Below are 24,362 nucleotides of genomic sequence, written 5' to 3' on the forward strand. Positions count from 1 at the left end.
AATTTGATGAGGTGAAAATGTTAATCATTTGATGGATTTATTTTTCAATGGACTAAAGCAAGTTATATAGAGTCTTATGTTGATGCCATAGTGTTAGACTCCACTTTCAGCTTTTTTTGGTAAAAGTTTTCGTATCATTTTCAATAGATTTTGCTAGTTTAGTGAGCGATCCATTGTTTTCACTGTAGAATTGGTTTTATTTTTGGCATTTTAAAGTTTTTCAAGTATGTGGATCGGATTTCGTTGAATCTTTTGATTGTTTCGTCTCGAAATTCGACTTTCGGGAGCAGAGTGTTTGAACCTTGTTTTGTTTTTTGCTAGAAATATCCTGTTTAGATCTTTGCCTCATTTGAATTGTTTTCAACACTCCTTTCGGGTTAGATTTTATTTGAATTTATCAGTATCGTGAAGATTTTTATGTGTTTCAGTTGAATTTCAAATCTCACTTGATGTCATACAGTGTTTGGTTCATGAAATGCTTAGAATTTAATATCAATTTGCATATTTGATTGCCTAAGCCTATTTAGATGTAGTTTCTACTTATTTAGAATTGTAACAGTGGTTAATGAGTTTTCACTGACTGATCCAATTTAAATTTTGTTTGTTGCTCAGACATTGGACGGAATTTTAGGTGATAATAAAGGAATTAACAGTCTCTTGCATTGAGTGATCGTTTACTGCTTTCCATTTGAAGCACTTTCCTTGTAAATAGAAGTGATAGTAAAGTCTAATTGAAGTGTGTCCCATGTGAGAGGAAACATGGATTTTTTTAGGAATTACTCTAATGAAACGGTTTTGCAGAGTGCCTTGGATGACAGAGGCCAGGGACAGACGATGACTTCACTACAACTGTTCTGTTCTTAAACGTGATTTCTATCCCAGATATATTACTTACTCAAAGGAGGAGGAAGCGGTTCGATGTATTCAATCAGTGCATGGGTTTACCTTGGATGGTAGATCATTTAGGTGGGAAATGGCTACATTCAAGATTTATGTTCTATTCTATATTCTGTTATGTAGGTGTTGGGATTTCATTTTGCAGGGCATGCTTTGGAACCACAAAGTATTGTCATGCCTGGCTGAGAAATGTGCTATGATTTCTGAATTATTGATTGGAAATTAGACTATTGGTTATAGGTGAGGATTGAAATTTTTTTGGTGCAGTCTTGCAGCAATCCTGATTCTGTATTTGCATGAGATTGGCACACAAGAAGATAGTTTCACTAAAGATGAAATAATATCAGCATACACAAGGTATTTTCATATTTTGATTACCCTCTGCTTTTCCTCTCATTTAATTAAAATATGGCCCTAAGTCCATACTATAAGATTTTGAATGAACGTTGTGCATAACACTTGAGTTTGTAGTGGTAGACTTGGGATTATTTTTCTGCGAGCTAACTAAGAACGTCCCTGATGTGGATTTTATCTTTTTAAGCAACGTAATTGGTCACTGATACAACTATAATTAGCATCATTGTTGGTGGCGGTGAGGCAAATCAGAAATACAAGATGTCCTTGGAAAATTTGTCTTAAAATGAAAAGGAATATAAACCTGAGACTAGGCCCATCAATGGATTGTATTCTAAGCTGAATCTAATCCAATAATTTGTGGTTGAAATGTAATTATTCAATTACTATCAGAATCTAATAGGTCTGATTGTTAACAGATCAGACATGGATTTAGTTGATCTGATCTGTTAATCATTCTGTTCAATTATAAAGATGAATATGCTAGTTATAAAATGTTTCAGCTGTCAAATCCTAATTTATTGGATGGTGGCTTTTCCGTATACTGCAGAACAACAACACTTATTTGACTATAGGATTTTTTTTAACAACACTTGTTTAGAAACTTATATATGATATAGTTTTTGGGTAGTTTATAACTTTTTGGACAATTATAACTTAAGGATAGTTCTTTTTGGATGGTTTTGAATTAAGGCTAGTTTTTAGATGATTGGAATGTATAGACAATTCTGAATCTAGGTTGAGAGAGGAAGACAATAACTGGACCATGATTTTGTGTTCACTGGCTGCCCAACTACATAATGACAGCAACCTGTATTCAGTCAGTATTAGAGAGTAGTATAGTATAGTGTAACTTACCCAAAAACTTTTCTCCATAGTCACAGATCCATACCCACCATAGCTACCCATCTTCCCTACAGCAAGCACTCTAGGTGATGAAGATGAAGATGGCGATGGAACTGCTGCAAAAACACACACCACCAAACTAATATTAAAAAAAAAAAATTAAAAATTAAATGGTATGAAAGTACATATATTTTTTTTCCCGAGTGTCAAAATTAGTTGGTTAGTTAATTAGTTAGTAGTAAGTTAAATTACTACTAATAACATTCGATGCTTCAGCATAAATTCAAACTTAGAATCTCCACCAATTTATTTCTTAGAAATTAAGGAGTATAACCACTTGAATGTTTGAAAAAAAATAAATAAATAAAACCCAAGGATCTCAACTGCTTGACCTAGACTTAAGTTCTTCATAAAACTATTAATTGATCCACATTAAAAATAGAAAAACCAGCTTAGTCTTTAGCATAATTTGAACGAAGTAACAAATGTAAAGCAATAAATATATACATATCATAAGTACATCTACAAAAGCATTGTGGAGAAATGAACAATGAAGAGAGAGAGAGAGAGAGAGAGAGAGAGAGAGAGAGAGGTTGCTGACTGTTGATGCTTTACCAGGGCTGATGTTAGGGTACTTGTTATAAACAGGATCTTCAGATCTCCAACCTCCTCCTCCTCCATTTCCACCAACACCACTTCTCTGCATGGGGATATTAGTGGTGAACCTCTTCTTCTGCCTCTCTCAAGCTTTATGGTTCTGAAACCAATAAAACACATTCTTCCCTTCAATCTTTCGATACTGTCTCAACCTTGCAGATATCCTCTGAATCTGCTCAAAGACATTAGCAGTAGCAGTAGAGGATTCAATTTGCCCGACACACCTCACAAATCCCATGTGGATGATTCTCTTCAAGTGGTCCTCTTTGCTATTTGGAGAAATGTAGTGGATGCTAACAAATAATGGGCAAATCAATGGCAATGATTTGAAAGCAGTATAATTAACCATTTCATGGGACTTTGTTTGATTCTTGTTTGAGTTCCTCCCAATTATACCCATGAATGATCAACACTTTTCTGCTACATTAACTTTGAATATGATTTTTTAAATTTTTTATTTTTGCTTTATTTCTGGGGTGATTAGTCAAGGCTAAATACCAATCAAGGTCCACTTGAAATAACTATTTCCCTTTAGTAGTAAATTCTCAATCTCTTCTTATTCTTCTATTTTTTGATCGATCGCTTATATTAGTTTTTTACCTGCTGGTTCAGTCATAAACAGATCTTTACAACAAAGCATGAACCTAATAATTCCAAAGGGATCTTGCTAGATTTTGTTTGTATTGGCACTGATTTTAGACAAAGCTTCTCCCAAACCGGGGGGGGGGGGGGGGGGGGGGGGGGGGGAATTAGAAAAAACTCTTATTTCTTCCTAAATTACGCATGCTATTATAAATAATATTCAAGGGGGCTGATTATTTTTATTTTCTATTTTTTCAAGCTGAGGCCTTGTCCAGTCTCCATATTGGTTTGAACAAGCTCATTAATCAATAACCTAAAACAGTCTGATTGTTTAAGAAACTTTTTTGATTGAATGATACCCATAGAGAAAACAATTCAGAGTGGCAAGCACCTCCTCACATAATTCACCATTAGACAGCAAATTGTATGTACTCTGTGTTGCTAATAGAATTCAATTGAGAAAATGGACATGAAAATACCAATGCAATGATGCTTTTGCCTTTAAATGTGAGAGAATTCCATAACTGTCTAATTATAACATTCTTTCCTTCAGAGATTCTCTTGTTATTTGCTCAAAGACATTAGCAGTAGAGGATTCAATTATGTAGGCTTACGTGACAGATGCATTTCCTCATGAAGTGTTTTTTGTTTGAATCTTCACAATCTTTGCAGCCCAATCTGCTGGTTGTTGACCTAAATCTTCCAGTAGCATCCAGTTTAGTTGGCGAACACGAACTAGAATTTGCGTTGGGATTGCACGGGGACTTGCCATTCTTCATGAGGAAGTGCGACCACATATTGTTCATCGAGATATCAAAGCTACCAATATTCTCCTTGACAAAGACTTGACACCCAAAATTTCAGATTTTGGTCTACCAAAACTTGTCCCAGCCAACATGACTCATGTCAGTACCTGTGTGGCAGGAACAATGTAAGTTCTAACAATAATGCATCCATTTTTTTAATCCATCTAATCATAAGAGTTCATCTTCATTACGTTCTTAGAGAAATTACCAAAAACATACATTGCATTTGTACTCGAGATAGTGACTTGCACAAGATGAGTTATTGGTTTGATATCAAATAATCCCCAGTCATGCACATGATGTCTACAAAGAAATGGCAACTTAATCAGTCGTCTTTAAATCATGCTACTTTTTGGTTGTTGAATTGTCTAGATAGTAGATAGTTATTTTCTGTTGATTTTGTTGATGAAGGAGATTCATTGTGGAATCTTTTGGGTAGAATTATGGATGGCAATTAAATCCGAACCCAATGGAAACCCACCCTGCCCCGCTATTATTAGCGGATTTCCCCAAATTCCCCCCCCAATGATTAACTGTTTTTCTTCTCTCATTTTTCAGAGCACTGTTGGCTGATGGTTGTTGCTTGTTGGTCCGTTGCTGCTGCTGCCGGTGTGCTGCTGCAGAAGTTTGCTCTGCTGCTGCTGCTGCTGCTGCAATGTTATTGTAAAGCGGGCTGCTACTAGATGATGGTCTGCTGCAAATTTGGGTTGTTAGTTTCATGTTTTCATTTTTTTATTTGTTGTTTTTACTATGGGTTCATAATTTGGATGAATTTGAGTATTTTAGTGAGTTTACCTGTTCAGATTTTATACACCGCTTCCAAAAGGATATTTTTCAACAGTGTTTTTTGGCCTACACATCAACTTTAGGTGATTTAATATCAATATTATTAGTTTGTAATAATAGTGCCTGAGGGATGCCTCTTGTAAATATGTACATCTTATAAAAAAATATAAATGATTTTCAATTTTTTTTGCCGCTACAAATTTGTCGTTGTCAAAAAGTAAAGCTTTCTTGACAAACAACTTGTCGGTAAATGTGTAGCCAAAAGTTTATTTTTGCCCACTCATATTGTGTGTATTTTTTGTCAATGTCAATTTGTCGTTGCCAAAAGTAAAGCTTTATCGACAACCAAATCGTTGGCAAATGGCAACATTTACCAACGTAAATGTGTCGTTAAAAGTTTACTTTTGCCCACTCATTGTGTTGGTAGAAGTGTATTTTTTGCCAATGTCAATTTGTCGTTGCCAAAAATAAAGCTTTAGCGACAAACAAATCATCGGTAAATGGCAACATTTACCGACGTAAATGTGTCGCCAAAAGTTTATTTTTGCCGACGTATATTTTGTTGCTAAAAGTATATTTTTTGCCCATACAAATTTGTGTCGCGAAAAGTGCCACACAATCATCATATTTGAATGACTTTTACCGACGCAAGGTAAATTGCCAACGATGGATGAAGGCTTTTATCGACGACTATGTTCGTCGCTAAAGGCATTACTTTTACCAACGCAATGATAATTTCGTCGGCAAAAATTTTTGCCAACTCACTTTTGCCTACGGGTTGCCAACGTAGCTTTGTGTGTCGGTAAAACTCTTTGCCAACGAATTTTTCCTTTTAGCAACATATTTTGTTGCGTTGCGAAAAATGCAATTTCTTGTAGTGCTTGGTATGCATTACCCCAAGAATGATACATAATTAAGCTTCAATTTTCATTTGATATTATCAAGAATTATAACAGCAAAAGAAGATAAATTTGGTCATGAACAACTCAAAAAAAAAAAAAAAAAAAAAAAGAAGAAGAAGAAAGAAAGAAAAAAAGAAAAAAAAAATTAAGGACAAGAATGAAAATAAAACTTTGAAGAATTTAAGGGGAAAGAGAGGTATATGTTAAAAATGAAAAAATATTGATTGGCTCAAAAATATCCTGTGGTCTTATTCTTAGCCAATCACAAATTTTCATGTTCCTTCATGTTTCATCCAATACAAAACCGTAAGCCCTACTCTCTCTATCAATCAGAATACACATGAGATATCACGTGATGATACCTAAGACCAACCAATAATTTTTCGTTAAAAATGACCACATATTTATCATTGTTTCTATTTTTTTTTTTTTTTTTTTTTGTAATTTAATACAGACTATAAAATGTGCTCAATTCATGATCATATCTTTATACTCAATTATGTTAATAAGAAATTTATATTTAAATATTTTATAGTAACATTATTTAGATTCTCGTGTTTTGTAAAAAATTATTACTCTGATTCCAAGTAAATTTACTCAGTCATGCTTTAAACTCTCCAAGTAGATTTTTGGTTCTGGTGAAGAAGGAAAGCTAGAATTGTTGAATGTCAAACCATATGGATTATTCTTTTGAATTGTGGATTTCAGAACATTAAATAACTTGTTTGGTTACGCAATTAGGGGACAATATAATAAAGAGCGGGTAATTTCGCTGCACTTTCGGATTTTTTTTGACTCCCCAAAAGGCTCTTTGTGTGCTAAGAGGAAGTGAATATAATAATGATTGGAATGATAAAGAAATTTCCTCTAGCAACTCACAGCTACAGCTCAAGAACTAGGATTGGAAAAGCAATCAAAAGTTAATACACTACTTGTGAGTTTGTGACCCCCACCTTTTTGCAAATTCCATGGGTGACTCTGAAAGGATATGACAAGAAAGTTCCAAGATGGAGAAGTTATTCTATGCTAATTGAGGCATGGTCAAGGAATGTCCCGTGAAGATTTTGATTGGTGAAAAATGTAAGATCCACTGCTTCATGTTGGTGAGTTGAGAGATAGCAGGGACATGGCACGAACCAAGTGGTGTCTCGTAGAATAATTTTTGTTGTAGAGGTGTTTCGCCAAGTTTTAATCAATAATAATGCTACAAATGTAGATAGATTTTTTTACAGCAAAACCCCCCCCCCAAAAAAAATAATAATAATGCATTGTTGGTGGTATTGCATTTTGTGCATTTTTGTTGACAAATTTTTATGTTTATATTGTTTCTCTTAATTTGCTCAACGATATTGGCAAGGCTAACTCAACCTCAAGGTAGTTGGGACAGTTGCCTAAAACCTCATTTGTTTAAAAGTCTCGAACACTTGAAAGTTGTTTGGGAAGTTAGCTTTTTGATTAAAATTAGTCAAATAGTCAAAAAGTTAAAATATTCAATCACTTCACTCTCTTTATTATTATTTTTTTTTTATGTCTTTTTGTAAAAAAATAACTAAAATAATCAATTCTCAAATGAGCTCTTGGTAGATAAAAAATAAAAAATAAAAATCCTTGTTGAGGATGGTATATATAAAAAATAATTTGATGTACCAAAAGCCTACCAAAAAAATAAAAAAATTGTCCTTCGAAAATATGGGTAAATTGTTGGGAGGTCCAGCCAGAGTGGACTTGTTTTTCATTAACATGAAATATTTACTTATATGAATTGTTTGGTAGCTTAACGTTGTGTTTGGTTGGAAGACTTGGAGATGAATTTGGAAAGGAAAATAGAAAAATATGTGTAAAATTAGGTGAAATATAGATATATTTTATTCACATTTCACGTACTTTTTCTATTTCCCTTTCTAAATCCCTCCTCAAATCGCCAACCAAATGCAGCATAAGTCTTTTTCTAAAATTTCCTACAAACTTTTGAAAATTCTTAGTTATGAGTATAGAAGATGAATTTGAGTTTTACATTAAAAAGAGGGGGGGAGGGGGGGAGGAAATTAAATGTAAAGAAAGAAGGAATTCATTAAAATTCGGCTAAAGAACAAGTTGGGGTAGCTCTGGTGTGGGTACTTGGTGTAGAGAGACCCGGGGGAAATCAAATGTAATGAAACTCTTTGCTTTGCCAACACATAATAATAATAATAACATATATATATATATATAATGTTAAATTGACCAATTATAATACTAATATGTGAGATTCGTGTGTATTAGGTGTGTCAAAATCAGGTTGTTGGTGTTGGTCTTCTTTTTTTTTAAAAAGCAAAAGTCTCTTTATTTGGAATCTCCCTTTTCATGATAATCAATCCATATGTTTCAGTGATTTCCTTTCTTTTGAATATAAATAGTAAGCATAAAGCAGAGGGCCACGCTAATTTGGATAATAATTTTTTTTTTTTGAATAATTAGCACATTCTCTGTCATAATAAAAGATTAAGAATTTTTTGTGATGTTAGTTATTAGGGTTGAGTAGAAAAATCAAAAAAAAAAATCACAAATTCGTCCAGTTTTGATTTGATTTTTTAATATTTTATTCAGTTTTAATTACAAGTTAAGTGAATCGTGGGCTCGATTTGCGAATTTAAGGGCACAATTTTTTGGCTTAAAATTTGAATTGAACCTTGTGGAGAAAAAATTATAGTAATTATGTTGTGAATATTAAGAAATTACAAATTATTGTGGTGAAAATATTATAAACCATTATTACCATTTATGTTCATTTCATCAAACTTGTAGGGAAGCAGTGGCGAAATCAAGAATTTAGCTCAAGGGAAGGGACATTGTTAAAGTAAATCACTAATGCTGTGTTTAGTTGAGGAATTTGAAGAGAAAAATAGAAAAAATAGGTGAAATGTGAAAAAAAATATACCTACATTTCACATTGTTTCACACACCTTTTCCCTTTCCCTTTCTAAATTCATCCCCAAATCCCCCAACCAAACAGAGCATAAGCCACATCAATTTGGGACATAAAGTTTAATTTGGTTGGATATGACAAAATTTTATTATTAATATTTTAAAATTATTCTAGTATTATATATATCATTATCATAAAATTATTGTACCATTCAAATTCATAGAACTCCCAAACAATAAGAAATTAAAATTAAAATAAAAATTGCTAATAAAATACACATAAGAGGGGGGAAAAAATTTAAATTGTGAAACAAATAATTAGTAGATCTATCTATGTCCATATTCTTGTTGATGATGAGTTGTGCTTATTGCTAGGGCTAAGTAAGGAATCCGTGAAATTCGTAATCTGATCTAGTCCAGTCCAATCCAGTAGGTTTGGATTGGTTTTTTGAATTTGTGGTTCGGTTTCGGATTGAAAATTAAAAATCTGTAATTCACGGATTGGTTCCAGATTGGAACTGATCTGAACCGTATACAAATAGTCTATATTTTTATTATACACCCTCCTGCATAGTATCTTCTCTTATTTCATATAAAACTTAAATCCAAACCTAAACTTGCATGGTATCTTCTTTTATTACTTTTGTTTGCTAGTTTTTAGTGTTAATTTGTAATGGTCTAAATACTTATGGTGGAACTAGTTTTTTTATGGTTGTTTAAATTCTAAAACAGTTTGTCGGTATTATGAAAAGACATGTTGCTATTGTGAAACTAATATAGTACTATATTTATATTTTTATGAAATTAAAGTATTATATATATATTTTTGTTATTTAATTATGTAAATCCGTGGTCCTAAACCGATCCAATCCGTGTTTAAATAGATTGATTCGGATTGGTTCCACGATTAAACGGATTGGATTGGTTCCAATTTTTCAAGATCCGTAGATAACAGATTGGTCCTGATTTTACTCCAATCCGGTCTAATCCGGACCATGCTCACCCCTACTTATTGCAAGAAGAATGAAATAAAATTCAAGGGGCCATATACATAATTTTGGAGGAAAATTTGAAAAATATTTTTTAAAACGTTAGGATAAAATATAATTTTTTTAAAATTGAATAGCGGAACCAGAAATGTTAATAAGTGGGATGCATATAAGTTGACTATGCAATTTATTTTACTACAAACATTTTTTACATGAAAAAAGGTTCATTATTTATTTATTTTTTTACATGAACTTATTTTTTTATTTTTTTCTGTCTCTCTCATGAAAAATAAATAAAGTATTGGGAACAGTTAGGCCATATTTTGAGCATGGTGAACCACGTGAATTTCAAGGAATTGACACACGAAGCTTCAATGATGGTGATGATTTTGTAATGGAGTTTACTTTTAATTTCAAAAGTTTTTTTAATTTTTTTTTTTTTTAAACTCAATAACTGCCTTCCTCTGTTCTTCACTGTTCTTCTTTCAGTCACCAACTGCATAACAAGGCATCATAATGTTTTTAGGAATTTTATTATTAATTGTGTAAAAAAAATTCAATTTAATTTTTAGGAATTTTAGAAACTAAACTTTGCTCAAAATTCAATTTAATTATTAATTGTGTAATGTTTTGGGGTTTTTTTTTTAGGGTCCCTGGTATTAAGACTTTATAGTATAAAGGACATCTAATATTTTCATAATGTCTAAGGTCCCTCAACATTGATCCAGAGAAATTTTAGTCCAAAGAAATTCCAGCCCAGAGAAATTCCAGTCTAGAGAAATTTTTTCCAGAGAAATTCTGGACTGCACAGAGAAAAACTCACATTTCTCTGAACTTTCCAGAGAAATTCACTTCAACCCAGAGAAATTTCCATCTCCAACTTAGAGAAATTCACTGAAAACTAGAGAAATTCTCATCTCCAATCTAGAGAAATTCACTTAACCTAGAGAAATTCTCTCCTTCCAACCCAAACCAGAGAAATTTTCCTTTTCAATCCAGAGAAATTCCAATTTCTGTGATTAGGATGCCAGAGATGGAGGCAAATTTCTCTGCTTTAACATCATGGGCAACTTTGTATACATCAAGAAGATAAATACAGAGGGGAGAAAATGCAATGGGATTTATACAAATTAAGCATTTCAGGTTCCAGCTCGAAACCAAAGAATTTCTCTGGACTAACCCAGAGAAAATTCAGTTAAAAAACCAGAGAATTTCTCTGGTTTCAATCCAAAGAAATTCAGCTCAGCAATCAATTCAGTTAACTAAAAGGTACCTCCTGTAGATGAACCGATGAACTTGTAGGTGAACTTTCTTGATGAGGAAATACAGCATTTGGATCTCCTGCCAAATTTCCATCTCTAGCACTGTAAGCTAAATGTTCATCTGGAACAAAAGAAGATTGCTCAGAATTGATGGATATAGACTCCTGCAGATGAACAATTTGTGGCCTATGTGAGGGTGCAGCTGGAGGTGGATACTGTTGATAGCTCGTTGCATGAAGTGACGGTTTAGCCACATCAGGATAATGAGGATCAGCAGTTTGTGTATATTGATCATGATAATGACTCTATTCTTTCGGTCTGCCAACTGGTGTATACTGTGACTGTGAATGCTGATCATCTGTTGCAACTTTGGCTGCTGCCTATGCTCTGGCCTTGGCAGCCGAATCTTCTTCATTGAAGCTTTAGCACGATGAGTAGCAGAGACGGCGATGAAGACGCTGGTGTGGCCGACTGGAACGAGGCCGAGGCGGTGAGCGACGGCGATGGAGTGAAGATTCCAAGAGGAACGAGCTGATGAACAGATGGATTTGGTGCAGCGAATTGCCATTGGCAAGTAAGCTTCGTGTCTGAGCTCTAAGACTTGGTTACCATCGAAGGTGTCGCAAGTAAACTCTACGTTCAGCTGTTCAATCAGAAATTTACAGAGAGGCAGGCCGGGTCGCGGATCTGGGCGGCGCGAAGGTCTGCGATGGTGGCAGAGCGGAGGAAGGAGTCGGAGGAGAAGGTGTTGAGGAAGAGGTCGTAGAGGAGGGTGGAGAAGAGGGTGGAGGAGCAGAGAAGAAAGAGAGAGAGAAGAGACAGAGAGTCAAATTTCTCTGGTATATGTTTAGGGACCTTAGACATCAAAAAATAATTTTGTGAATCTCTTCCATTACGAAAAGTGAGAGAGGGACCTAAGACTAATTATCCCTAATGTTTTTCCAGGGTGGCTTTTTTAACTTTTTGCATATGTTTTAAACAATCCGATACGTCAGACTTATGCTAGCAGGTGGTCAGTTGTAGACAAGTTTTATTTCTTAATTAAAGGTATTTAGGAATTTTTTTTTTTTTTAGTCCATGTTTAGATGCGTGCACGATAGGTCATTCGATTTTATTTATTTATTTTTATAATAAAATTATTTTCTAGTACGATGTTGTCTCATGATTCATTTGTGCAGTAATTAATGAGATATTTCCAAGTTAAATGCCCCTTTTCATATATATTTTTTCTCTTGTTTGGTTTGGATGAAAACTAGAAGATTAATTGTGTTTGTTCCTATTTAAGTTTTTTTTTTTTAAAAAAAAGAAATGTATGAAATGCAATACATAGAGGAAGATTGAAGGTCTAAATAGACCAGTTTAGGAGGGAAAAAATAAATAAAAAAAAATAAATAAATAATCTCTGCATAGGATATGAGCCAGCATAAATTCTCAGTTGTCCATTTATAAAAGTGTACCATATCTCTGTATAAGTAATTATTTAAGTTCATCCAGACCATTTTATGCCGCCAAAGAAAATTTAAAATTAAATTATTGTATTTTTGTTTTCGTTTCTGGAAGGTGTTTATCATGAAAGATAGAAACAATAATTTGGAAGCGAAAACAATGCTTGAGTTTGTTGGTTTTTCAATGAGCAATGAGAACCCAATCTGCTAACTATTTATAAGCATCATGGCAACCTTTGCCAAGAGTCACACCCCTTGGAATATCTCATAAAAGGCAACAGCCACAATGCTAAATTGATTTTGGAAAACTCTTTAGAGATGCAAACAGTTTTTGGATTCTGGGATACTCTGAAAAGTTGGATGTAACAACAAGCCTTAAAGCAGAAATATAGGCTATTTATCATGGAACAACCATCATTCATGAAAAAAGTTAAAGAAATGTGATAATTGAAATAGACTGTCAAGATGCTATCAACTTCATCAATGAAAGAGCTCATCCAAACTGCCCTTACCGTGTTCTTGTGGAAGACATTAAATTCCTTACCTCTCATATGGCCTGCATTATCAAACACATTTTTCGAAAAGCCAACCAGTGTGCAGATGCCCTTGCTCATATGAGAGAAAACCAAGTGGAAGACTTGAAAATCTATGAAGACCCCCTTATTTTGTTAGGGCCCATTCTAATGGCTGACATAATTGGAATTGTGTATGAGAGGGATTAACTCTCTCTTTTCTTTTTCTTTTTGTTTTTCTCTTTTTTTTTTTTCTATTGTTTAAGTTTCCTTGTTACCTAAAAAAAAAAAAAAGACAATGCTATGAAGCATTGTGTATTTTAATGTTTAAACTCAAACATCAATGTTGCCAGATCATTCCATTTCCTTGCGGGAAGATTTATCCATCACCACTTATGTGTGCTATGATTTGGTGTGAAAGAGGAACCATATTATGGTGTGATCACTTCTCATCCTTTTTTTTCATCCATCATATGATTTCCTGCATTTTAGAATAGATTTCACTTGTCAACCATCTACTAATTGGATTGCACCATTCAGTTAGGTTTGTGAAACATATCACGAGTTTTGTTTTACTGATTTAAATTGTTCATTTTATTGATAATTATGTGCAGATCACCAATAAAAATAATTAGATTGATCTAATATTCGCAACCATATAATTTTATTATATTTGTCTTTTAAGAAAAAAATCAAATAATTTATTTTATAAGCATGCTTATCGTTAATTTTTTTAAAGACAAATATAATAAAATCAAGTAACTTAAGGCTGGTTTGGGAACTCTTAAAATATCTAAAAAGTCAAAAGGTTACTAAAAAAGTTAAAAAGTTATCACTATTCACCAAAAAAAAATATTAAAAAAATATTTTTCACATATTAATACAAATAAAAAAAATACAATTAACAAGGTACTGACATGATGGGAACGTCAGTGACCGGGGAAAAAAAAATAGGGAGTAAAATATTCATTAAATTGGATGATAGAGTTGGGCCCGTGGGGGCCCACCATGGGTCCAATTTTGATAATCTGAACCGTGAATATGTAGAACTCGTCTAGCACTATATGCCTGTAAAAAATTACGTCTATCGGATATCACTAAATACATGATTAAATCAGTTTTGTATAAAAATGGATGGTGTTATAGTTAATAGTTAACAAAAAAAACTAACACGATCAGATAGCTATCGATATCTAATCAAAATGATTTTTAACAAGAATATAGTACTCGACGAGTTCTACACATTGAACGGTTCCGATTAGTAAAACGGGACCCATGGTGGGCCCCTATGAGCCAAACAGAACCGACCAATTTATACCCGAAAAGTAGAGAATCAATCTATTCCAAAGTCCTCTACCTCGCTGCCCTTTAGGCTGCCAGCTGTACGGCCTATTCATCACTTTATTCCCCTATACACTTATTTATAATTTTTCAATATACATTTTTTCATAAAAATTCAAAAAGTTAACCTAAACATCCATATTTTTTTCCTCAACTTTTTAGTCTAAAAAGATAAAAAAATGCACTTATTTGGGACACCCCAAACAACCCCTTAATTTAATTTTTTTTTATGAACAATTTATAAACAAATACCAACTAAATAAACAATCTAGATCACCAGAGTGAGATGTCTAGTAGATCTCACAGGCCCAACTGTACTATTAAGTCCACCTATGTAAAATCAAGAATGGCTTATATTTTGATGATTTCATTCTTATGTTTGTCAATCTTTTAAGTGGATGATGAACTTGGACAAATCAGGCATGCTTTTTAGCCCAATAAGCCCAAACTCTCTCTCTCTCTCTCTCTTTCTGTGATCATTTCCAGCTGTCAAATTGTTGTAATGTTTCAATGCAACATTTAGGCATAAGGCCTGTTCTGATAGGTCTTGGTTAACGAACAACACAAACTAGTCAAATTTATTATTTACTTTTTTGGGACCATTTTGTTGGCCCTCAATCTTAAGGTTGTTTCATGTCTGCAATGCTCAAAAATATTTCCCATCAACTTATAATATATAAATATATAGTTTAATAAAAAAAAAATCATTTTAATGAACACAATACACAACTCCATCATACAACTTTTTTCTTTATAACTCAGGTGTCCGAGCCAGCTTACACGCACCTCGACTAATTAAAGTCAGAACAAAACTCCGTATGAACTGGTCCAACATAAGAATTGATAGTACCTAAAAGGTTTTGAACCTAAGACCTACAAAGGAGCAAACTCCTAAGTCCCAAGCCTACACCACTAGGCCAACCTTGGGGGTTATACAACTTATTTGATCATACCTCATCCACAAGAAAAATCAGGCTCTTCTGGCTTCTTCAATGAGCTAACGACACTCGAATCCAACCCAGAAAGATTCTTGACACCCCTCCTAGTGGTTGCAGCCAATCTAGCTTTCATAACAGCCAGGCTTGAACCGCATAGAGCCACGTCCAGCTCCAATGGTCCACCCAAAAGCTCAGACTCATCAGGCATCAAATACTCCTTGGCCTTGCGCTCAGCTGCAATCTTCCTCCTCCTATAGTGACGCCACACTACTTGTACAAAACAAGCAGCCCACAATCGCCACTGATGCGAGTAAAACCTGAACTTGTGCCTCAATTTCTTGCTGTGAAGTCTTCGAAACTGCGACGCAACGAACTTCAAGTCCTCTGCTCGAAGAGCAAATGTTTCTACTTCAGAAATGGCCTTAACTGTGCGCGTGGATGATGGAAGTCTAATACTTAGGTGTGGATCAAGGGCCCACGTCAGCAGTTCCGCGCCACAGAAGTCACCCGGACCAATGCTGCATGAACTGAAGAATCCAGTGCATCCACTGTTAAATAATATGATGTATATTATTGATTGATTGATTTTCTTGTTGATGTATATTACAATTGGTGAGGGGTGCATTATATAGGAGAGATATAGGTGTAGTAGGTGAAGTGGTGGTTGGTGAGGATATATTTTAACAGCCCCCCGCAAACTCAAGGAGGATAGAAACTAACCAACTTGAGTTTGGAGAGAGGAACAAAACAAGAAAATACATAAAAATAAGAAAATACATAAAAATAAAAATAAAAAAGATAGGGGACACTGTATGGTCGTGTCAGACCGTTGGTGAAGATACTGAAAGGTGGTGCCATAACGTGGTAGAGGACACTGGATGGGTGTGCCATAACGGTGTAGAGGACACTGGATGGTGGTGTCATAACGGTGTAGAGGACACTGGATGGGGGTGTCATAACGTGGTAGAGGACACTGGATGGGGGTGTCATAACGTGGTAGAGGACACTGTATGCTAACCGGAATCAATGTCGGGACAGTTTATAGGGTCATGTCGGACCGTTGTAGATGCTAACCGGAATCAGATGTCGGGACAGTTTATAGGGTCATGTCGGACCGTTGGAGATGCTAACCGGAATCAAATGTCGGGACAGTTTATGGGGTCATGTCGGACCGTTGGTGAAAGTTGCACCCTCAAAAGGTGTGCCCAATTTTATCAAAAGGCGTGCCATCAAAAGGCGTGCCCACTTTATCAAAAGGTGTGCCGGATTCATCATGGCGAGGCACGTGAGTGCCTTGGTTGGCGTGCCCGTTTGTCTGGCGTCAAGAGGCGCGCGATGCGCGTGGCTGCCTCGGCTATAAGACGGAGGCTGAGGCGGAGGCAAAAACACCTGCGAGAGATATTCTGAGAGAGAGTTCTGAGAGAGATTGTGTAACACTCTGGTGCCCAGAAAAATGGCTTCGTCTTCGTCTTCCCGTGGACTGCTCACCCTCTTTCCCGACCTCAACGAGTCAACAAGAGAGAGAACTGGTGCGGTGGCACTGGAAACTCAACCAAGCGCCCCGGAGTTTACTCCGTTGAACTTTCCGATGCGGTCTGTGGAGCAAAGAATGGCAGTGCTGTCAGATGTGGAGGCCAATCAGTATACTCTGAAGGCATGTGTGGAAAGCATGACGGCGGTCACAAATTTGTCGAACCGGCTGCAGAGTAGGACAAATGAGGTGCAGCATGTAAATTCCCAGCTGGCTCTGCTCCAACGCATGTATAAGGATGCGCGAGCAGAGATCAGTGTGCTGAAAGCAGAAAATAAGGAGCTGAAGCGGAAGGCCACCGTGATGTTCCGATTTGGAGGTCCGCCGTATGATGCAGTAGAGGAGCAGGGAGGAGGCAACTGGCTGGGTGGTCGAGGAAGCACGGAGGCAGTACCGTCAAGGACCGCCCAGGACGGAGGCAAGAAGAAGAGACCGGCGGCAGAGTAGATAAGAAAAAATCCCGCCTGTGGATGTGTTGTTTGTTTTTGTTGTTTTTTTTTTTTTTTTTTTTATGTAAAAATGTGATCAGGGTTGATCCCTGAGATGAATAAAATATGGTTTGTTGTGCAAATTTGTAAATTGTTTTGTGTTTTTTTTTTTTTTTTTTTTTTATGAAAAAATTATGGGTTAAAATAATATATTATAACAAACATATATATATATATATAGTAAAATAAAAGAAAGTGCGCTGGATGATGGCTCCAGGGCTTGCTTTTTTTTTTTTTTTTTTTTTTTATATATATGAAAAGAAGGGAATCGAAAAATAAAATAAAATAAATAAAGAAAAAAAAAGGAAATGGTGATGAAATGATGAAGAAAAAAAAGAATAAAGGTGGGAACAGACTGTTCGATAAGTTAATGGGTCTAAAATAATATATAATAATAATAAAAATAATAAAAAGAATTGGACAAAGTGGGAGTGTGTGTGGTGGTCCTCCGTGGAGTGATGATTGAGTTGCAGAAGGCATTGGTCTTGTCGGTCTGGAGCTCTGTAGCTCCGGACGTGAACTATGGCGGTGGCGGTGGATCTGACCTTCCTCTTTACCAACCTTTCAGAGTCATTGAGAGTCCGGTGGTCTCTCTCCGGCGTCACGGCGTCCTCGGAGATCGAACAGAGCGAAGGCCGCCACTCCGCTCCGCCGTCGTCGGTCAATTTGCGGCGTTTAACGACGCTACTAGGAGTACAACTAGTCTCGCCATCTTTGGGGTAGATCAGACGCAACTGCTTCTTGAGATCCTTGTAGGTCAAGAACTTGTCTCGTCATTCAGGAAAGGTTTGATCGATTAGTTCGCAGAGATGCTTCCAGAATTTCATGTTCGTCGCGTTTGGATTCCAAAACTCGGTCTTTTCGTGCGTGGTGTCGCAGAGATGAACATATACAGATAGATGTCGTGTATTGTATTGTATGTACAGGACAAGGGTTGTTTAGAAGAGAGAGAGAGAGGGTTCAAGATGGAGGACACAAAGTAGAGGACTATCGCAACACATTTGCCAACCTAGCACTCCCTCTGTTCTCCATGGATTTGCACCTAGGACATGGTATGATCTTGTCTGGTCTCTTGTCTGCTATTGTTTGATCAGGATGATGATGATCATCAGCTTTGTTTGGATGATCATTTTGTGTTGTTTGATTTGTACTGCAATTGTTGTGCCAAATAGCTTGATGCCTTGTGCTCCTCCATGATGAACATCCGCCATGGAGAGAGAGAAAATGTTGAGAGAGAGAGCAGCGGAGTGAAGGTATGGGTAGAGGTCCGGCGGGCGGCCAAGGCGAGGCTGCCGCCCGCCGGTGAAGCAGAATTACTAGCTTCTCAACCTTGCTCTGATACCATGTTAAATAATATGATGTATATTATTGATTGATTGATTTTCTTGTTGATGTATATTACAATTGGTGAGGGGTGCATTATATAGGAGAGATATAGGTGTAGTAGGTGAAGTGGTGGTTGGTGAGGATATATTTTAACATCCACCATTTGTGGTGTTGGAATCAAGGTTGCCTCGGATGATGAAAAGCATTTCGTCAACAGGGTCACCTTCGCGTACTAGACACATGCCTTGAGTGGACAAACCCGGTTTTAGCCTCTCACATATGGCATCTAGCATTTTTTCATCCATTTGATCAAACAGTGGAACCTGTTTGTCGATTCAAAAAAAATGGGTACAAGAGACTCAAATTGATCGTGCAATGTTTTGACATTTGAGGAATTAATGAAGATCAATTCATAACACTGCCCAAACAAGGCCTTGTTCCAGCTACTTCAGGCAATAAGTTCTATTGAATCATTGCCCATCTCATGTGTTCTCAAAATAACAATCTTTTAAACCTCTTTGTATTCTTCTGATGCAATCAACTTCAAAATATAGCCCACACTAATGTGGTCATTAGCCTTTCGTTTTACATGACTGAACTGTTTTTCTTGATTCCATTCAAAATGATGCATGAGACTAAAAAAAAAAGATCAATTCACAACACTGCCGTTATTCCCGTTACTTCAGGCAATAAGTTCCAATGAATCATTGGCCATCTCATCTTTTCTTTCTAAAAATAACAATCTTTTATACATCCTCGTGTTTTTCTGACGCAATCAATTTCAAAATGTAGATGGGATTTCAATTTCATTTATATCTAAAGTTTTTTTTTTTTTTTCCTTTTCTTTTCTCTTTTTCCTTTTTGAAGTCATATTGATTGAATTTCACCACTGAATTTTTTTTTTTTAAAAAATTATTATCAAATTAACAATCAAAATTGGATCATGAATGGGAAAAGAAAGAGAAGAAGGTATGATCTTGTGACTTACTCGCCGGACTAGATCAAGGCAGAGGTGGCGTTTGATGTCCCTCCGGAGATCCAATGGCAGGTCTTTGAGAAGGGCTTCTTCATCAACACCACGAGTAGCCACCCACTTGTACTGATTGTATTTCCTTACAGCCTGCCTTAGTTCTGGAGGTAGCTGTCTGTGATGCATCCATTGTTCTGTATCTGTTCTCTTGATCCTCCATTCCTCTAATCTTGCTGTTGTAGATTGTAGGTATGTCTGTAAATGAAATCAGTATCATCGGTATTCGGAATGACCAAAAAATTATTCAAATTAAAATTCTTACAGTATAGGACTTACTTGCATATTTCCAATGAGCAATGCAAAGAGAACCAATCCCAGATTAGCGATTATGATGGCGAAGCTTATTTCTGCAACATTAATACTTGTCGAAAGATTTTGCCCTAGAGAGCTGCACATTTGAACAAGAATGAGTACTTTTTAAATCAAACTACTAAATTTGAAAGGAGGATCCATCCCATAAGAAATGAGAGGCATGTTTCCAAAATGCGTTTTTGTGCCAGTTTTGAGAACAGATTGCATCGCACCATTTCATGGAGATAGAATCACAGGATGCTATTCGTCTTTTTCATTTGAGGGTTTTCACTTCAAATAAAAGTAATATGAGAGCCTGTTCCAATTCATTGATGTTAACAACAAAAAACACATTTGGCAACCACTTTCGGTGACCAAATCAGTATTTCGTCACTCAAAGTCCACATTCCACATTGGGAATTGAATAGTCATCAATAGTTTACACTTTCAGTGACTAGATGTGCAAAAAGGGTCTGGTGAGACTCTCACTGTGAGAGTTGCAAACTTATTAGTGACGATTATAGTTGGTGGCCGAGGAGATAAAGAAACCTTTGGATATCCCGTCCCTTTTGAATGGAACATTCAATTTGTTTAGAGGATATAAGACAAAAAGGATTCCCCTCTTCCTTTCCACCTACTGACTAAGCTACTGATTCGATAAATAACATTGAATTGAGTGTTTGTGTCCATGTTATGTCACGTGTATGTTTCCGTGCTTCTCAGAAGTCAGTTATTTCATACCAGTAAGTTCAAGAACCATCTCACCTTAGGTTGTTCAAGCCCCACCAAAGGCAATAGAAGTACTTATTGAAGAACATTGAGGATGTAACGTTGGATTTTATTGCATCGCGGCACATACCAAAAGGGTAAGAGCTACTATTTGGATCACATACATTTGTGATATTAGTTGATTGGAACCAGGTGTTTCTGTCAGGGTCACTGACCCTGCGGCAGTCAAAGAAAGCGGACTGACAAGATCCTTTTTCGAGCTTGCACACACTTATCCAGCATGCTTCTTGTCTCTCAATTGATAGAAGGTACCAGCTAGCTCCTAAAACCTACATTTGGACCCACCAAAAAATAAATAAAAAAATAAAAGAGAGGAAATTGATATCAATGAAGAAAATGTTTTCTCTTGTGCAGGACTTGAAATCAAATTAGCCTTCAGAAAATGCAGTTTATGCTTAGTTGCTAGGTATGGAACGTGGGTAGTTAAACAAATTCTGAATCTTGCAAAACCATTGTCTCCTTTGGCCGTCTTTGTAGAAGCAAAAAGCTTAAGTTTCATTTGAATACTGTGTAAATCCACCCACCCCACTTGAAACACCTTTTTGAATCACCAATAGCTTGACAAAGTATCAATTTGCAATCCTCTATTTTTTTTATTTTTTTTTATTTTTAATACTAGACCTAAGTTTAAGTTCATTTGAATACTGGGTACCAATCAACAAGAATAGACTGAACTATACAGTGTTATTACAGTTTTCACTTGCCACTTAGGCCCCTATGTCAGCATGCAAATCAGCACCTATTAAACTAAATACCAGAAAAATGAAAAAGATGAGGTACAATACATAAAAATCAATCTAACATATTAGCATAAAACAAACAGGAATGATGGAAGAAACTACTACCCATTTTCACAAATGATGAGCTCAAAACTAGGTGCAAGTGGGTTTCTTTGTACTTACATGACTTGCCAACATATAGAGCATCAAGTTATAAGCAGCCCCTTGCCATGCCGTTTTAGTCACAATACCGGTAGCTTGCACAATTTGCGATGAGAGTGTAAATATGAGAAAAAGTCTTGTTAGGTACTGGAAAATGATAATGAATCGAAGCACACCTTTCGTGTTTGCCATCGTTGAACCCCTTAGATTGGGGATAACAAGCCAAATTAATACCTAAAACAAAAAAATGAACAATAGCCTTAATAAATGACAAGATTGTTGAACAACTAGAAGGTTAAAATTCAAGGAAACTTTTACCTGAGGAAGGGGCAGGGCAGCAATGACATCAATCCAAAACCTCTTCCTTAAATACCTTGAGACAATCTTTGAATAGTCAATAACAAGCTCTCCTCGCCCGAATGCACGCGAAGACGGCGCAACATAAGCCGTGCAAAAATGAACATATATCTGAATAATGTAAAACATATCTGCAATTGATCTGATAATTGTGAGCATAACTTCAAGTGTAGATCCCATATCTACACAAATATTATCTTGGACCTTTGGCAAGTAAAAGAATAGAGGATCTACAAATAAAGAAACTAAAGAAGCTACTAAGAAAATCTTGTTCCATCTTCGAATAGCCGATTCACGAGGATCCAATATCTTTCTATTCACTCTCTCATAGTCCTCGGAGAAGACTCGGGATAGTATTCTCGCTTTCAGTGATTTTCTTGTCTTTCCAGTCTCCTTGGCCCTTCTAGAGCTAGGCTCCAAAATTTGTGATCCATCAATCTTATACGTGACCTTAATCACTTTGTCTCCATTAGTTTTGGGCAGTTTTGATATTTCAAGATCATCTTGAAATCTGTAATGTTTTCATTTAAAACATAACAACAATAACATATCAAACCTATGAAATTTTTTTCATTTAAACATAACATCAAACCTATGAAATGATCATAAACATGACAGAAACAATTATAAGCCTAATTAATGAGGGCATTGTTCAAATTAAAATTCAGAAAGAAATGAGAATATTAGTGAAGAAATCAGAGGGACAGACCTGACAGATATTGAATTACTGCAAGTCATGGAGGCGTGTGATCGAAAAATTGACCTCGGCTTCAATAAAAGGGTTTGATCAGCAGTACAATGAAAACCAAACTGTGAATATGAGGCCATGAATCAATGGAAAGCGATTAGTGATGAGTTCAGAACCACAAATGGCTTTTTCCATCAGAAATCATGTGAAGAAACTAAAAGATATAAATCAACTTTGTTTGGAGTAATGAAGAATCTCTACTTTTTGGTCCAAAAGGGGTCAATTCAAGTCAAACATGTGACCAATTCTTTGAATTTCTTTTCAAAAAATTCTTAGGATTTTCAACATATCATTTGAAAAGAGAAGATTTCAAAACCATGAATTGTTTTTGTATTGTTTCAGAAATTAAAATTGTGAGCTATAGAAACATGGTTTGGAACTAGCTAACTATGCACATCATTGGAAGATTTTAATTTAACAAGAAGACATTAAACCATCACTGCTATAAACTGGATATATCCAGAGATAAAAGCAAGTGGGAAGTGTTTTGGGTTAAGGGTTGCACACAAATTTGCTTAAGTTTTTATAAAAGTACGTACGGTATCTTATAAAATCGCATAACTTAAACATAGATTTGCATAAATTAATTCATAAAAATTTAAGAAATCACAACTTTGACATAAGTTCTTACAAACATACGTAAGTCCTCTCAAAAACCGCACAAGTTATATAGAAATTCATGTAAATTAACTGATAAAATTTTAAGAAATCACAATTTGACATAAATTCCTGCAAATATACATAAGTAATCACGCGTAAGTTAACCATGAAAATGTGTCGTAACTTCCCACAAAATGTGTAACTTAAGTCCCAAAAATTTGTAAGTAAATGGCATTACATATATCTTGCACAAGAATTATCCACATATTAAACTTTAGCAAATTGGAATAAAAAGAAGAGTACACAAATGGGTTTTCCATACAATATTAATCAATAAAAATATATATATATATATATATATATATATGAATTTCTAGGATTGTTTCTTATCATGATTCCAAGAAAAGGGGGAAAAGCACTACACACACACACACACACAGAGAGAGAAAGAGAGCTTACAAACACTTTATTTTGGCCAAATTGAGCAAACCCATAAACCAATCTCTTCTTTTCTGAATGTAAGCAAAAACTTTCTGATTCTTCACTGTTCTCAGCATAAACTAAACTCAAAAACCATATATATATATATATGAAAGAAGTGGAAAATTGGAAGTAGAAAAATGTTTGGGAGCACTAAAAAGATATCACTAAAGGGAGCACTAATGATGTGGCAATGGGCTCCGCCCACTTTTTATGCCTTGTTTTTATTTTTTTATTATTTTTTTTGTCATCCCCAATGTATTAATGCTATTAATAGTGTATTTTTTAGTGGTCTAAATAATTGTTGTTGGAAGTATGATAAAATGGGGGGCGGCAGATGCAACATATATTTTCATAACATGGGGGGCTCTTTCTCTCTCTCTTGTTGTTGTCACACGAAAAAGAACAATATGACATTGTCAATTCAGAATTCATAGAAGAAAAATGCTTGGGAGCACTAATTAGTGCTCCCACTAATTAGGTGGCAGTGGGTCCCGTCATTAATGATGTGATGTTTTGGTCTTGGAGTTGTATTTTTTTTTTTTTTTTTACTTTTTTAATGCATTAGTGCTATTAGTGGTAGTGTTTTTAGTGGGATGAATCATTGTTGTTCATAGAAA

The 24,362-nt window shown here is 35.5% G+C and overlaps 1 protein-coding gene and 1 long non-coding RNA gene across 2 annotated transcripts; one reads left to right on the plus strand and one right to left on the minus strand.

Annotated features, from left to right (window-relative positions):
* Positions 1-808: 808 nt before the first annotated feature.
* Positions 809-5,123, plus strand: LOC145807655 (uncharacterized). Its single transcript, XR_014350918.1, has 4 exons — positions 809-966; positions 1,043-1,254; positions 4,009-4,267; positions 4,701-5,123. It is a non-coding gene; the product is annotated as an uncharacterized LOC145807655 (long non-coding RNA).
* Positions 5,124-15,093: 9,970 nt separating this feature from the next.
* On the minus strand, positions 15,094-22,780 carry LOC114273051 (protein CNGC15b-like). Its single transcript, XM_082904006.1, has 8 exons — positions 22,624-22,780; positions 21,876-22,425; positions 21,579-21,791; positions 20,653-20,945; positions 19,873-19,984; positions 19,555-19,791; positions 18,727-18,889; positions 15,094-15,770 (listed from the first exon to the last, which is right to left on the minus strand). Exons 1-8 carry the CDS (start codon positions 22,740-22,742, stop codon positions 15,238-15,240), a joined length of 2,220 nt encoding a protein of 739 aa, XP_082760132.1. The 5' UTR covers positions 22,743-22,780; the 3' UTR covers positions 15,094-15,237.
* Positions 22,781-24,362: the final 1,582 nt, after the last annotated feature.

This window comes from Camellia sinensis, chromosome 14 (genome assembly GCF_055761805.1).
Source record: "Camellia sinensis isolate YWXY chromosome 14, ASM5576180v1, whole genome shotgun sequence".
Lineage (NCBI taxonomy): Eukaryota > Viridiplantae > Streptophyta > Magnoliopsida > Ericales > Theaceae > Camellia > Camellia sinensis.